The 16,242-nt window shown below is 41.2% G+C and overlaps 2 protein-coding genes across 9 annotated transcripts in view; both read right to left on the bottom strand.

Annotated features, from left to right (window-relative positions):
• Positions 1-1,381, bottom strand: part of htt (huntingtin) — a 30,073-nt gene extending 28,692 nt beyond the window's left edge. For all 6 annotated transcript variants that reach the window (XM_052084807.1, XM_052084811.1, XM_052084808.1 and 3 more), the window contains exon 1: positions 995-1,381. In XM_052084807.1, coding sequence (XP_051940767.1) covers positions 995-1,092 — 98 coding nt within the window. In that variant the 5' untranslated portion in view covers positions 1,093-1,381. The remainder of the gene's footprint in view (positions 1-994) is intronic.
• A 3,358-nt stretch (positions 1,382-4,739) lies between these two features.
• Positions 4,740-16,242, bottom strand: part of grk4 (G protein-coupled receptor kinase 4) — a 46,829-nt gene continuing 35,326 nt past the window's right edge. For 2 of the 3 annotated variants that reach the window (XM_052084959.1, XM_052084961.1), the window contains 8 exons: positions 10,274-10,464; positions 9,633-9,670; positions 9,210-9,299; positions 8,894-9,102; positions 7,092-7,229; positions 6,373-6,510; positions 5,292-5,423; positions 4,740-4,905 (listed from right to left, as the gene is read on the bottom strand). In XM_052084959.1, the coding sequence (XP_051940919.1) occupies positions 4,849-4,905; positions 5,292-5,423; positions 6,373-6,510; positions 7,092-7,229; positions 8,894-9,102; positions 9,210-9,299; positions 9,633-9,670; positions 10,274-10,464 (993 nt within the window). In that variant the 3' untranslated portion in view covers positions 4,740-4,848. Of the gene's footprint in view, positions 4,906-5,245; positions 5,424-6,372; positions 6,511-7,091; positions 7,230-8,893; positions 9,103-9,209; positions 9,300-9,632; positions 9,671-10,273; positions 10,465-16,242 lie in introns of all 3 variants that reach the window. The other variant, XM_052084960.1, reaches the window with a different exon arrangement.

Raw genomic sequence — 16,242 nt, 5'->3', positions numbered from 1 at the left:
ACGCCAAAGAATCCCAACCACCATGGTGCTGAAACTTCAGTAATGTCCTCTCACGGTTGAGGTCTTCAGAGAACCGCTGCATTCATAGTCACTTAATTACACATTACTTATTAATTAGGTGTTTTTTTTATCTGAACAGCATTTTATTTAGGGTAACCGGAGTAAAGGAGACTGAAATATATTTTGAAAAACATGCATAATTTTCTTTTCATTTCACAATAATGTGCCTTAGTGTGTTGGTCTACTACACGAAATACAAATAATAAAATATGCATGTTCCTGGTTGTCACAGGAAAAAAATAGTCAATTATTCCATTAAGGAGTAAAATACTTTTTGCAAGGCACTGGACACTCGCGCAATCCTTAGAGCAGTGGTCACCAACATGGTGCCCGCGGGCACCAGGTAGCCCGTGAAGACCACTTGAGTAGCCCGCCAGTGCCTGGACATTGTGATTTGCTAGTAGAAATTATGATTTAAAAATGCAAACATTGGCAGTACTGTGAGACATTTCGAAACACGATCAAAGTCTGACAATTTAAATCATCAAGTATTAAAAATAACACATCCTCATATTATTGAAGGTATTTTGGACAAATATGTTATTTCAGACGTGTATCAATTTGGTAGCCCTTCACACAATCGGTACACATGAAGTTGCTCTCACCCTCAAAAATGTTGGTGACACCTGCCTTAGAGAGTACAATCAGTCAACTCGTTGACGAATATAGACCAATAACATTGCTGCTATGACAATAGTGATGTAAATTAGGCTCTGGCAATACTGCACAAATTCCAATTATGAAATTAAATTCACAGTTGCATGGGTGCAAGCATCGTAAGATCTCTCAACGTGCGACGTAACATTAAAGTGTGTCAATTAGACATTAGTGTGGCTGCAATTATCACTTTCACGACTCGTGGGCGAGCGGAATGGTCTAGCTTGGTTGTTGGCTCGCTAAGCTAACAAGGTTGGATTTAAAAAAAAACACTTACTGTCTCTGGACAAGTTCCTCAGCGGTCGGTGGTCCCTGCTGCTGCTGGAATGACTTAAGCGACTCAAAGGCCTTCATTAGTTTCTCCATGGTGGCCATTTTTGGAATACACAATAATAAATCTGGCCTGGCTTGCTAATATTTACAATTATGAGCTAACTAGCTTTAGCACAGGCAGAATACGCGGTGCGTGGTGCAGTAGCGTGCCACCAACGCACCTTGCTACAACTCCCGCAAGGCTCTCGATCTCCAGCCAAAGGTCCAAGATGTATTTTATCGCGTCACAATACTGCACCTTACCCATGAAAATATGAGTTGATGGGCCATACTTCATGCAGCTATGCGTACCCGCAGAAATCAGACCAGGAAGTGGCAAACACGTGACAGCTTGTTAATAGGACGAAAGCAGACTCGCCGACCAATCGGATTACGGTTGGGGGGCCATTAACCAATCATAAATCGCTATTTAGTCACATACCCCGCCCACGCCCTTCAGTCACGGGACGGCACGACAGATTTATGACGCTTTGCATCCAAAGTTATTGGTACAATTTCAATTCCAAATAAAACATTTGAACTAAAACAAACAATACTACTGTTGCTAAACGAATTTCAGCTTGAATCTCAAGAGAGAGGCGGGAGTCAGTAACATCCATACGTGTCACACGCGAAACGCCTTTTCGTTCTGTGTTGGACCCAAAAAGCATCAACACTTGAGTGGATTTGTCTCAGTTTCCACACAAACGATTCATAGGATATCTGACACACCGCTTGGTTCCGCTCTGCCCGAAAACTACCAACCCGCAAGGTCATTTTATTCGGAGCCAAACAAATGGCTTTATTGATATTTCACAGTAAATGTGGCAAAGGATGATGATATGCCCAACTCACCATGGTTTAATCATGCTAAATAACATTAACTAGTCAGGACACAAGTGAACTTTTATACAAATGGCAGTGTATTGTTTCATAATTACAAATGTAAGATATGGTACAACAACCAGTGATACAACTTGTACAAGAATTAACAATGACTGCAGTGGTTGAACAACATGACTGTACAGGTAGAAAAGGGGGAAAAAAAGTCCCAGGCCCTGTTGGAATATCAGTTAAAGCGTTCCTTGAAATACCTTTACACTAACATCTACACAGAATGAGAAGCCCTAAGTGGTTCTCCAGGCTTATGACTAGACCCAAGCGACATCAAGGAATTTAGGATCTCTCGCTCAAGTGCTACTGCTGAGGTTGATCCCAGTTTGGAAGGGCTGAATCCCAATCAGAGAAGGAATGCATTCAACATATTCAAACAAGGCCATCTTTACGGGTCACCTTGTCATTTTAAACCGTCCTCAGATACCAGAGATACGTTGGCACTAAAAAGTCATTTACATATACAAGGAACCTGATGTATTACAAACCAATACATGCTTGCGTAATAAAACATATGTATTTCTTTAAAACACGCATAACAATGCACTTAGTGTGGACATTCAAAACCTTTGACCAGTTTAAAGTTTGTTTCTGTAAGTGAAGGAATTTATTTCAGAATGGACGGAAGTATGCATGAAGAATGTTAAAAAAAACAGTCACAAATGTACTTCTTGCAATTGGCACATACTACGAAGACAGTCTGTCCTCCGTTTTCCAGATAGTACACATTTCATTTAATTCATTTTTTTCTCAAGGTATAATTGGCAAAAACATAAAAAATAAAGCATCCTAGCTATGAATGTTATGTGGAGAAGAAATTACTGACCACGGCAGGTGAAAACGGTAAGCGTAGCCATGAGTTTCTCTATGAGAGCAAGTGAAGATTTTTACAGCTGCACTCTAAATGTACAAAGTTTTTGAGGCTAGAAGTACGAAAAAGACTAATATCTACAAAGGCAAGAAAGTCAGCTTCAGAGCATGCCTGAGTACAACAAAGACAAACAATGACTCAAGACAGCAACAGATACATGGCACGTTTGAATTGTCAAAATGGAATGTGCAATGGCGGCCTTATTCTACAGAGCAAGAGAATACCAAAATGGAAGCTTTAATAGATGTGCACGCATACAGTCACATACATATGATTTGAGAAATTATGTGTGCATACAAATAAAGTCCCTCCATGAATACGACTGAATTTAGAAAGAAAAGCAGACAATTGATCTTGAGCAAATTGGTTGGAAATGGGGAAAAAAAATTAAACAAAATGAACTTAAAATGATTGGATTTACTTATTAAGTCATGTCAAATTTAATTTAATGCATTGAACTTCACAGAAAGCTGCATTTTTATTCGATGCAATGTACACAGTAAGCTAATGTGTAAAAACACAGTATTCACAGCATTAAAAACAGATCGTCGGAAGTTACGCTGACCACCTCAAAAGGACATCTCCAAACATCAAATGCTTTGGAGAGTCACCACATCCACCAAAAACTGAGTCCTAAATGCAACTAAATTAGCAAACCCCAATACTCAATTTTGCTGGATCAGGGAAGGGGCTCAAATCCTGCATCTCTCTGTCTTTATCCTCCCTAGAGAGCATTTCAATGCCATTTCTAAAAGAGAACATACTATTGTTTGTCTTAAATGGAAGAGTAAACACTATTACAACAGCGCTCACTTGATCTAGTATAAACACAGCTTAAATCACTGAATGTACAGTAGCTGGATATGCTATACTACAGTAGGATATCTGGCCAAGTATTTACGATCTACTGCACAGATGCTTTTCTTTTGTTTTATTACTCACTTCAGTGGCTAAAAGCTACTGACAGAACAGATGGTGGTTCATTTAATTCAACAGAGGTGTTTCACCAAGATGTAGAAATTGTTCCTATTATGCCATCATTCCTCATTAGTCTAGGTCTTCAGGAGTAATTCAACACAAAGAGAGGAAGAGTTTTGAGAGAAAGATTCTAAGAATAAGAAAGGTTAGCAATTAGTATCATCAGAAGGTTAAAAAGGGGTCTGGGATAAAGAAATGCCCCATCTCTCTGCCTCAGCAGTGAATGACAGACATTTATTTAAGGGCTGTGCGCCGGGGGAGGAAACAAGGCCTGATCTCGATCTCGATCGTGATATTGTGAGACTTTGAATTCACAGGTTTTTGGACTGTCGGATATTATACCAACATTTGCAGTCAAGATCTGCACCACTTGGGGAAGAGGCTTACATCTAACCTAACCATCAATCAAGAGAATGGTGCAAGCGGGAGGGATTTTATGTACTATGTACTTTACAGTACACTTTACAGTACAATGTACTGTAAAATTGCCGTTAGCAATTATGGTCAGATTTATTCTCCATTATTGACAGAATTCATTCAGATGTACCTGAGCCATGAAGGATAAGGAGGCAATGGGGTTAATTTGGGATCATTGGATCTGATGTGCTAAAAACATGTCGTTGGCCAATGCTCAACACATACAGCACATTTAAAAATAAAAATAAATTCCTTATGCTACATTGAGAAAAGTAAAATTGTACTGTGCTTCTTAAAAAAACAAACAAACAAACAAAAAACACATATCCATAGTAATTTTCAAAGACAATAAAATGAAAATGTCATGTATGCATTCAAGTGGTACTTTTATGGCTTTTTGTACAATACAACCTTTAGTGAAAATATACATCTAGACATAAATTCAAGTACAAAGGTACAAAATCTTTAAACTCATACTTTTTTTCTTTAATTATAATACAGTTTTAATACAGCTCATAAATACAGGTCAACATTCACTGAGTTCCTAAGATTTGCAATCGGCTGGAGTTTACGGTGAAGATCAGCGGCAAAGTGAGAGGGGTGGTGTCAGGGGGTCGGGGGTGTTTTGGGGGGAGAGGGGGTGGTGCAAAGGGAGTGGTTTAAAGTCGCGAGGGCTCCTCAAACTCATCGTCACTGTAACCACCCTTAAAACAGACCTGAGGAAGAGGAGGCATACGTGATGTGATATGAGTGTGAAGCAGTTTAACCTACCTGTTGAAGCAAGCAATCACATGGAAGAAACAGATATAAGGAACTATGCTGCCAAAACAGGGAGTTCAGGAAGAGGCAAAATGCACCATTGAGGACAACTGTAATCATTTCTGAAGCATAACAGCCAGAGTGTCAAATTCAACCCAGTGGGGTAAACAAAAAGAGGAAAAAGGAAGATCAGACTGTAAAGTTAAACCTAGAAATTCTGCAATCACATGAGACAGGAGTCACATTGAATTGATTTTTGACAAAGCAAGGACAGGAAAGAAGGAAGAGAGGAAATACCTTAGCCCCCACCCCCTCGGAGAGTTGCCGAAGCGCTAGCACTTGCCTCTCTTCTAAACAGGCGGTAGAAGAAGCCTCTCTTTGGTGGAGGGTTCGGCCGGTTCATGTCCAGGTCTGGACATAATGTCCCATCAGTCTCATAGACATTGATTTCTTTGAAGCACTCCATTTCAATCATCTATAGGAGGGAGGATATTATTTGAATGAAGCACCCTTAATAAGCGCTGTTTACACCAAGAAATTCGATTTGGTTCTGTGCACTTTTTTTTTTGGACGTGCCACTGTCAAAAATTGTGGCATCTGACATCTTTAGTGGGAGTGGCAACTCCGTGACCAAATGAAACTTTGCTTCTTCCAACCTCATGTTTTCCATTATTTTGCCTATTGTGATTAGTTTTGCACTCTTACATGTTCAAAAATAACCTTGAGTCATTCCTTCGTGGAAGGGGGACAACACAAAATGTGACGTCTAACAAAGCTTATCTTTAAGTGATAACCGGTTACATGTCAGGATAGAATGCATAATACTAGTTATTCTTTGTTGCATTTTTTATCTCAACTACTATTAATTCAAAGAGAGATAAATCAACATCGCACAGGCATAGTGTCACATTATTTAATTTTCAATTGCTATCAGAAGGCTAACCAGCCTGTTTGAAACTGAGAGTTACTTACTTAATGAGGAAAGCAAAGAGCGATCAGACAATATATCAATTTTTTGTGATGTCACTGATCAAGTTACTGATTTCTCACAATAATTAGGAAACAGATAAATATCAACATGCAACATATGATTTATATAAATCGCTGCCATTATTCACATTCTTCAAATGATTACTTTTTCTACATTCCAAGATCAGAATGTCACATCACTGCTAGACTTTTTTTTTTAATAGGCCCCCAAGGGCATCTTGTTGCCCTTGGGGGCTACGTGGTGCTCATGCACACTACGTTGGTACCTCGGTACAGCTCTTATATTGGCTATCCTTATGTAATATGGTGCAAGTGGTCATGGCTGGTCGGCGTATATCTAACATTCTCCCTTCACTGACACAAAGGTAGGCGTGTACTGTACTGCAAGCTGTGGGAAAAATGACATCATCCCAGTGTCCAGATCCTGCAGTTACCTCATTCTGCCACGGGATGGAGACACTTCCTGTGACAAACTTGTGGTAGAAGTCGTCATCGGTGGGGTCAAGGTTCACACCTTTGACAGTGGAGAACTGCTCGATATCAAGGACATCTTTGCAGTACACAGCCCGAGGCTAACAGAAGAGGGAAGACCAGGAGCATGCCGTGAAAAAAAAAAAGCTGTAGAAGTTTAACCCCCAGGGAGCGGTTCATTGGAAATGACTCAAATAATAATCTTGATTAATCAGGCCCATAATAATCAATGGGGAAATCCCGATTCCACTGTCACCGTGGCCCCAATTACACACCAGTAAAATCGTGCACAGCAACAGATGAGCATTCTGTACTAGCAAATATTGGTTTAACCTCTGAGGACCGTTACATTCTCTCTGCCAGTCTATTTATAAGACTATAAATAAATAAGACTGAAAAAGAAACAATTCTCTGGGTGAACAGCTTCTCTTTCAAGAACAGTGCAACTTCACCACTGCATAGTTCTACTACTCCATTTTCATTTCTGTGAGAGATGTTTTTTCTTTCATGCAAGTCAGTTTGATTTTAGATTTAAAATAAAATCACATCCACGGCCTTTTTTTTTTTAAACCACCCAGAAAGATTTGCTAAATAGTTGGTAAGTGAAGTGCAGTGGTGACAAGGTGATTTTTTTTTCTTGTATACGTGTGTGTGTGCGCGTCCGCACGCGTGCTGTTCTTACATCTGGGCTGAAAGGAGGTTCTAGTATGTTCGCCTCCAATCGTTTGAAGTTGATGTTCCTGAAGATCGAGTGCTGCTTGACCTCTATGGCGCCGCGACCCTGACAACCGAGACGATTTTTAGGATCTTTAGCCAGGAGCTAATAGGAGGGAGACAAACAAAAATGATCATCAGATAGATAATGTACTTGGACATTAAGGCTGACTGACCCAAAGAAGTAGAAAACAGAAGGAAGGGCAAGTGAGCCCAATGTTATACTCGAGGTTTTATTCTGAAACGCATGCATGTACACTAAATGGCTTGCAGGTCACCCTCTTAACTAAATGTATCTAACTGCACAAAATTCAATGAAGCCCACCAATGCATAATAACTCACGCAGTCACGGGTTAATGCAACACAATGACGACTAGAAGCACTGCTGCTGTTTGAGAGCGTGTATATATTTCCCTCCACACCTCCTCCAGCACAGAGGGCTTCATGAAGTGGATGAGTGCAGTTTTCCACCACACCTCTCCAGTTCACCTTTGTTTAGTTGTGAGTGCACTACTCTCCCCCAGTTTCCCTGTCACTTTCTGCTCTCAACTCACGTCACCTGACTATTTTAGGCTCCCTTATTATTTTTGTGAATTTATTTCTAATATGTAAATGAATGAAGATGCAAATTCATTTGTCTCTTCGCCTATGACAACAGTTGTTAGCAACAAATCGAAACAAAGCCAATAACAGACCTCCCCAAAAAATTGCATAATCATTTGAAAAGAATTGAGAAAAAGCTCATCTCTTCCATGACTTCTTCCCCATCCCCTACTTTTCTCCTCGATGTAATTTTTTTTGTACAGAAACTTTTCTTCTTCTTGCCCTCCCCACTCATCCTCCCTCCGGGGAGTCGTCTAATCTATTGAACCTCAGGTCAGAATGTTCCACAGCAGGACGCAAATAAACGTTTCATCCGCTCTGGCTCCCAAACAGATATGCTCAGTAGCTCTCTCTTGTTCCACTGATGAGTGGGTTTGCAGGGAAAATTTATTTACGAAAAAAACAGAATACATTGACATGGCTACAAATGCCCCAATGCATACAAGCAATTTAAAATTCAGTTCAGCTCATGACAGCATGGTTTCTGGCAGTAAATTCCAGGGGAAAATTGTGTTGCATGTGTGTGTGTGTGTGTGTGTGTGTGTGGAGGGGGCAGTATGACATCACACAGAGGGGTCAGGTGGACTGTATCAGCAGTCGACAAAGGGCAACAATGAAGGCTATCTGGCCCTCTGCTGGGTGTTGTTTTGTGTGCGGCTGTTAATTAAAAGAACACAAGCTTTGTTCGAGTTACATTTAGTGTATTTCAGCCTATTGTGCTATCATCGATCGCCTCATCAAACTACTACAATGTGTGCACTGTGTAGCTGCATTCTTTAGATTGCTTGGTCTACTTTCCATAAGACTGATGATAGGATGCCAAGCAGTGACACGGTTATACACTATTTTGGTGGCCTCCACAATTTTCTCAAAATACAAAGTGTGTGCCATACTGGGCTGAGAGTGCTGTATATCTTGACATCATATACTGACAACAACTCACCAATTATAATAAATTTGAGTCAATTGATGTCATTAAAGGCATTAATGCCAGGACCTTATTTGCTGCAAATAAGGCAAAACCTCAGCTAATTATTATTTTACTGATAAATGCAATATACCACATTGCCAGCATACTGAACTGAAGTCACTACATCCAAAGCGAGAACTTATTTTCTTTTTAACCATGCAACAAACAACCATAACTTTTATCCATTCACCCTCACCTGGCGGCAGATATCTTTTGCTTCTTCAGAGAATTTATCCGAGTACTCCTCCGGATCCTCACGCACTCGTCTGTCCACCTCCTCCCGCTTGACACGTTCCTTGCGCTTGCGAAAGGGTGACTGGCCTTGAATCATCTCAAAGATAAGACAGCCTAGGCCCCACCAGTCTGGACTAACGGTGTAACTCTCATTCTGGATTACCTCGGGAGCTGTGGAAGGAAGGATGAAGAAAAACTGGAAATGGTAGTTTGACAGGGGGTAGGGTCAAACTTATTGGCAGGGTGATACTGCATTTCAGAAGAAGTCCACTTCATACCCATGTATCCAACAGTGCCTACTCTTCCTCTTATCGTCTCTCCTTCAGGAATTTGCACAGCAAGACCCAAGTCTGAAATGCGGATGTGCCCTAAGGAAGATGGACACATTTACAGTATATTACAACAAAGTACGATTTCACAGAACTATGATAATAGGTCAATAAATAATAATCCTTATGATTTAACATGGATTTTAGAAGCAAAGCATTCAGAGGGAGCAAACTATGAAGATATGACTTAGCCCAGTACAAAATTGGATTCACTACGCTGCAGTGTTTGCACAAAATACACTGAATTTAGTCACTGCCGATTTACGGTACTCAATTCTTCTTGCTGGCTTATTCTAAACAACGCCGGTATGCAAATTAGTCCCTCTTGCCAAACATACAGTAGATGATCTGAAAGAAGAAACAAGGACGTACCACGATCATCCAAAAGGATGTTTTCAGGTTTTAAATCCCTGGAAAAAGACACAAATCAACATATTGTGACAGAACTCTTCATTTTGTAGTCATAAAATACGACCAAACAGAAGATGACTTCAGTAATTAAGAGACAAGCAAACCATTCTGAATTTTGCCAGCTTGTGAAATTTGCAATGCACCTAATTTACATAATAGTGGCACAAGATTTTTTTCCACAAATGACTTAGCCTGGGCAGGCAGCCGCCATTTTAGGTCATGTCCAAAGTTCGGCCCCTGGACTACCGAGAAACATTATTATTTCAAAGCCAAAGGGTAAGCAGAGCTGCAGCATTCACACAGACTAACCTTAGATAACAACATTATCAGCACCTAGGCAAATGTTCAGCTAAGACGGCGACGTGTCGTAACGTTGCACATCAGTCACTAGTCGACAGTCGCCTAGTCTTTATACGTGGTGCCGGGTGTTAAGTGTTCCACCTTGAATACTAATAGCACCCCCAGATTTCTTTGTGATTTATTTAACTACTTACATTATCATTTTGACAAATGATACAATGCCAATCTGGTGTTTGAAGCAATTGATCGTGAAAGAGAGAGAGTATGAACTTGGTTAACTCCCCAGGCCCATCTTTGCTAACCTGTAGACTATTCTCTCACGGTGCAGGTCCTCAAGGCCACAGCAGATCTCAGCAGCGTAAAAGATGGCTCTCTGCTCATCAAAGCCAGAATTGCCCATGTTGTAGATGTGGAATTTTAAGTCACCACCATTCATTATCGTCAACACCAGGCACAGGGCATCCTTGGTCTCATAGGCATATGCTAAACTAACCTGGAAAAGGGGCAAATTGGGATAGAGGTGGCAAGGAGGGCGAGAAAGGAGTTGCATGTGGGACAAATAGGGGTGGAAGACATAGACAGAAAAAAGGAGGTAAGAGACGAGGGCAGAATCATTATAAACCATTCACATGCCAACATACGGTTCAGTATATGATTCATAATGTAATGTAGACATTTTTTTCGCCAGAATAAGAATTTATACTCAGCGACTGAAAACTCCCACACATTAATAATAAAGTTTTTTAAGGTATTTAATTCAGTCTTCCAGATATTCAATGGATAGACAATAGTAGACAACGAGCCACAGCTGTAACGAAGTAAAAATGGAAAAAAGAAATGAGGTTGGGGCGGCCCAGTAGTCCAGTGGTTAGCACGTCGGCTTCACAGTGCAGAGGTACCGGGTTCGATTCCGGCTCCGGCCTCCCTGTGTGGAGTTTGCATGTTCTCCCCGGCACTGTGTGGGTTTTCTCCGGGTGCTCCGGTTTCCTCCCACATTCCAAAAACATGCGTGGCAGGCTGATTGAACACTCTAAATCAGGTGTCACCAACATTTTTGAGGGTGAGAGCAACTTCATGTGTACCGATTGTGTGAAGGGCTACCAAATTGATACACGTCTGAAATAACATATTTGTCCAAAATACCTTCAATAATATGAGGATGTGTTATTTTTAATACTTGATGATTTAAATTGTCAGACTTTGATCGTGTTTCGAAATGTCTCACAGTACTGCCAATGTTTGCATTTTTAAATCATAATTTCTACTAGCAAATCACAATGTCCAGGCACTGGCGGGCTACTCAAGTGGTCTTCACGGGCTACCTGGTGCCCGCGGGCACCATGTTGGTGACCACTGCTCTAAATTGTCCCTAGGTATGAGTGTGAGCGTGGATGGTTGTTCGTCTCTGTGTGCCCTGTGATTGGCTGGCAACCGATTCAGGGTGTCCCCCGCCTACTGCCCGGAGACAGCTGGGATAGGCTCTAGCACCCCCGCGACCCTAATGAGGATCAAGCGGTTCGGAAGATGAATGAATGAATGAATGAAATGAAGTTGGATTTTTGTTGTTGTTGTTTTTCATTCATTATACAATCCAGAAGAAAGTAAGGACAGAGGTCTGATGTGATAGATCTTGTATAAGTGGGCCCTGGTGAATAGTCTAGGTTGAAGTTCATCCCAATGTGTTTGATGAGATTAGAGGTGTAACCAAAAAAAAAGAAAAAAAGATTTGAATTGGAAAAGAAGTTCGGATTTAAAAGATGTGACTGCATTAAAGCAAAACCAATCTTTGCACTTTAATAAGAAATCGAGCCATGTATCGAATAATCTTTTATTGGAGAGAATGAATTGAATTAAAGCCACAACAGCTAAATTTAGCTAGAAAACTAATTTCTACAGATATTATCCACTTCGTATGAATAGCCGCGTGTCTTCATGTTACAACATGGCATATTTGCAAAGAAAGATGTTGATGGATTGCTAAAAACGTTGATTTACCCGTAACACCATAGACGCTAACCTCCCCCCAGAACAATGCCCCAAAACTTCTCTCAGACTCTCTCTTGTTGTCATATGATGCCAATTTGTCATCGCGCGTCGTCAGGCAGCGATACGCATAACTATGTGGCAGTGTAGCCTTTGGAAACCCGTTTGTTAATGTGTTTGGGAGACACATGGGTTGTCACGCCGTGGCTAGAAATGCTATTTCCAGTCATCCGTTGCCACCAATGGTGGGAGTCGCTTGACGGCAAACAAAAAAAAAGAGATCGGGTTGTAGGGCAGAGATGGCTGAATTTTTTGCACTTATTTCATATGCTCATTTAATTCAACTCAAGATGTTTATTATTGCCGCTCTATGATCATCTAAATTTGAACCTACACAGCCGCGTACCGCGTATGCACACAAGCTGATGTGTTTCTCAGGCAGCCAGTGTGCGCACTCCAACCGCAAACGGCTGATGAATATTCAGTATGAGGGTGGACTCATGACAGTTTCATTGGCCCACTTTTGATGTGTATGGTAATTTCAGTGGTCAAATGTAATGAGACATTGGGTAAACCTTGTGAACCTCATCAGTAAAAATGTTGAAATAAAACACAGTGCATGAAAAAACGCATGGTTCAAAGCGGCTTATAGTTTGGAAAATACGGTAACTCATTGCATCATTCTCTCTCAAACATGTTGAATAGAAATCCTACTGAATCGAACCGAATCGAAACGCTCCATTTTAGAATTAAACCGTCTTTAAATCACGCGGTGTATCGAGATACTTATGGAAACATGTTTCACTGGAGAAATGCACACCCCTAGATGAGATTCTTCCAAATCCATCTCAACCAACCATGCCTTTTGGACAATGCTTTGTTCATTGGTCAAGACAAAACAGAAGGCAGGTTTTGCCAAACTGTTCCCACCAAGGACAAACTTTTTTTTCCTCAAAATTACTGGTTAAGATTAAGATTTAGAGATTTCAGAGCTCTAGACCAAGCTCTGATTGATTTATGATCTAATGAAGAGGCTCTCTCAATTCATTTGTCAATGAATTTTAAATGTCAAGACCAAGATTGAGTTACAAAGAAGCATCTTTTTCCCTCCGTATGCTAATATCTTCCCTTCTTCTTGAGCTCTCTTTTCCCCCTCATTATTCCCACCAACCGTCCCTTCACTCCCCTGAGGGTCAATGACATGCTGGGTATTGTGTATGTGTTTGAGTGTATCAGCGTTTTACAAGCAGGATGTTATAGCCATCGGGAGGAATACTGCTTTGGGTCGAAAGTAACCGTCCACAAGAGGGTGTGGGAAAATTCCTGTGAGATATCATGGGCACCCCCAACAAACAAAGCATTTCGGGGGACAGCAGGATAAACAAGACACTACCAGTCTTTGGCAACTGACCCCTCGTGTTTATTTTGGCAGGAGAGAAGACGATGTTTCCTGAAAGCAAACATATTTTCGTGTCCAATTAATATTTTCAGAGCTGTCTTCAAGAGGTCTTTGGGAAATTAACATCTGATTTAAAAGAGAGCTTTTCATTTAAAATCGATGTTGGGCAAGAACAATAGTGTTCTTATCTTGGATTTGGAAAGTGATCAATGTGGCACCCAAGTTAGTCAAGTGAGCTGCTCTTTGCTCAACTGCTGGCAATGGGGTGGCCAAAGTTAAGAAATTTCCTGATACACACATTACATGCGGCAACGAGTTAAAACGTGAAAACATCAGGTAACAATATCTATTGACTAATAGAGAGCACCGATCAAAAAGACAAAGAACAGGAGAGAGCGATGAGGGGTTGCAGAGAGCACTTGACTCTTCTTGCTACTGCTGTTTGGTCAGTGTTGCTTGGCAACAGAGCAGCTCTTCTAGATAGAGAGGTACATGACGAGTCATCAGTTCTGCCTGCAGCACAGAGAACGAACACACAAACGTGCGCGAAAAGAACCATGTCAATCCCAGGTGACACAAGCTTGTAAGGGTCGGCAACAAGCCCACTCCATTCTCCTTGCGTGTGCGTGCGTGTGTGTGTGAGTGAGCAGCATGACTCACTCTGGCAAGACACTCAACATAGCTCACCCATCATCACAATGTAACAACTCAAACAACTATTGGCTTTAAATGGAGAACATGGAGATGCTCTGCCATAAACTTCAATGTGTATAAGCTGCGAGCAGTCATGCTGTGTTTCATGGACCCAAACCACATTAGACATAAAATGGAAATCAACATTTTTTGATAATAGTTTTTGATCCCATTTGGAAGCTTAACTATAGGGGTGTTCACACGGCACACATTTGCACCGGTGCTGCACCAATGTATTTTGCGGCGATATATTTTACACCGGAGCAAATTTTGTGGAGCGGTCACACGTACAAAGCCGCTGAGCGTGTTAACTCCGGCGTAGCACCGGTGCAGCACCACATGCGGTCACACGGCAGTTTCTGCAATGTTGCAAAACGATAGAAAACAAAGAGCTGCCGTGTTGGTTCTTTTATAAAACATACACAACTAAATCAACTGCTATATAGGCACGTCTTTCTCCTTCTGGGTCTCCGTGCCTTCTGCTCGAGAGGCGTAGAATGACCGCCCCCGAAAATGTAAATCAACGATGACTTCAATGAAACTCAGAAAAGCAAATATATAATGCGCCAAACAGAAAATCAAGAGAGGAGATCACGAAATAAATTCTATGGGGGGGAGGGGGGGTTGTGAACACACAACAAAGGAACAAACTACACAAACAACTCAGAGACAGTCCAGTCTCCAACAAAAGGAAAGATGATGTTTGGGGACTATCCCCCCACACCCTCCCGTTCTAGTTGAGATGGTATAACACAAGAGGCAAGGCACCGCTACCAGCCATGTCTTGTGTCGTTATTAAACAAACACATGACGGAAGTACAACAGAGCACGAAAGCAATGCATTCTCACCGTAGGTAATCAACTCTTCTCACGCGTAGCAAGGCTACTCCCCCCCTGCAAACGAGCATTTCCTCCGGAGCAAATTGTAGCGTTCACACGTACCATTTTACATCGGCGCTGCCCTGCAAACGAGCATTTGCTGGAGCAAATTTAACACACCTCTGGGAGGTGGGTTAAAAATTTGCTCCGGAGTAAGCTGTTTTCAGGGGCTATACCGGCGTAACTTTGCACATGTGAACGCTCTACTGGCGCATCACCGGAGCAAATGTTGCCGTGTGAACACCCCATTTGTTTCAATAGAAATAAAGACACATCTGTTATAATAACCTTGTCTGTCAAACAATAATTCTAACAAGAAAAATACTGTCAAAAGTTAAGTTTCTTTTCCTATTGAGTCAGATTTTTAAGGGGCACCTGACATTGAAAAAATAAAGGTTAAACGTACATATCCCCGACTTAATTTGAGAAGCAAAGCCATTAATTACACTCGCCTTTACGTTTCCAGATGTCCCCTTAGGCTAAGGACTGCCAGCTTCACATTCCTGCCCATCAGTGCTTTGGCCCAGCACACAAGAAATGGAAAGCTTGTTGACTCACAAAAAAAACTGCTCAAACTTGCTCTTCAAGTGGCAGCCAAATATGACCACTTGTTCTTGACTATGCCTCAGTTTATAGAATTGCTCAGTCGTAAAATCAGCCAAATGAAACAGCACTATTAAAAGCATTCGGCATGGTGGTACAGAGGCAGGTTAATGATTTTTAGAAAGGGGTGGTTTAGGTTCTGTTACACATACTCAAAGGGACCCACTCGACTGCTTTCGTCTGCACTCTGTGTGCAGTGTGTTGTGGGCCACCAAATTCCATCAAAGACTCAATGTCACTGCAACAAGACACACAACTCTTTTCTGAAGTAAACATGCAGCGCTGTTGTCAATCTGCAGACACTGTTATTTAGCATACAGTATATATGCATTCATATTTCGGGATGGTGTAACTCTTAACCTAAGTTGTTTTTTTTTTCTTTCAAAAATGCTTCAGTGAAACAGAAGAGTCTTTATTAAGGGTGTAGTTTCCCTCTCGGACGAAATTATTTGATTGCTTTGCACTTGAACTGAAATCAGTACCAATGTCATATTCACCAAGAAGTCACATTAAATGAGTATTTTACAGGCATTCCCATAATGTAACCATTTTATAAGCATTCCCAAAAGATAAACTGCAAATGAAATAAAAGTGAGCATGTTTGCAAAATCCTCATCAGCAGTACAGCTGCAGCCTAGAATTACCTGCAGCTGCTCAAAATTACCATGTGGCATGTGATTTGTTTTCACATGTACAGTTTCATTACATTTGCTT

This window comes from Hippocampus zosterae, chromosome 13 (genome assembly GCF_025434085.1).
Source record: "Hippocampus zosterae strain Florida chromosome 13, ASM2543408v3, whole genome shotgun sequence".
Lineage (NCBI taxonomy): Eukaryota > Metazoa > Chordata > Actinopteri > Syngnathiformes > Syngnathidae > Hippocampus > Hippocampus zosterae.
The sequence above is the reverse complement of the archived record's forward strand: the minus strand, read 5'-3'. Positions and strand labels throughout refer to the sequence as shown.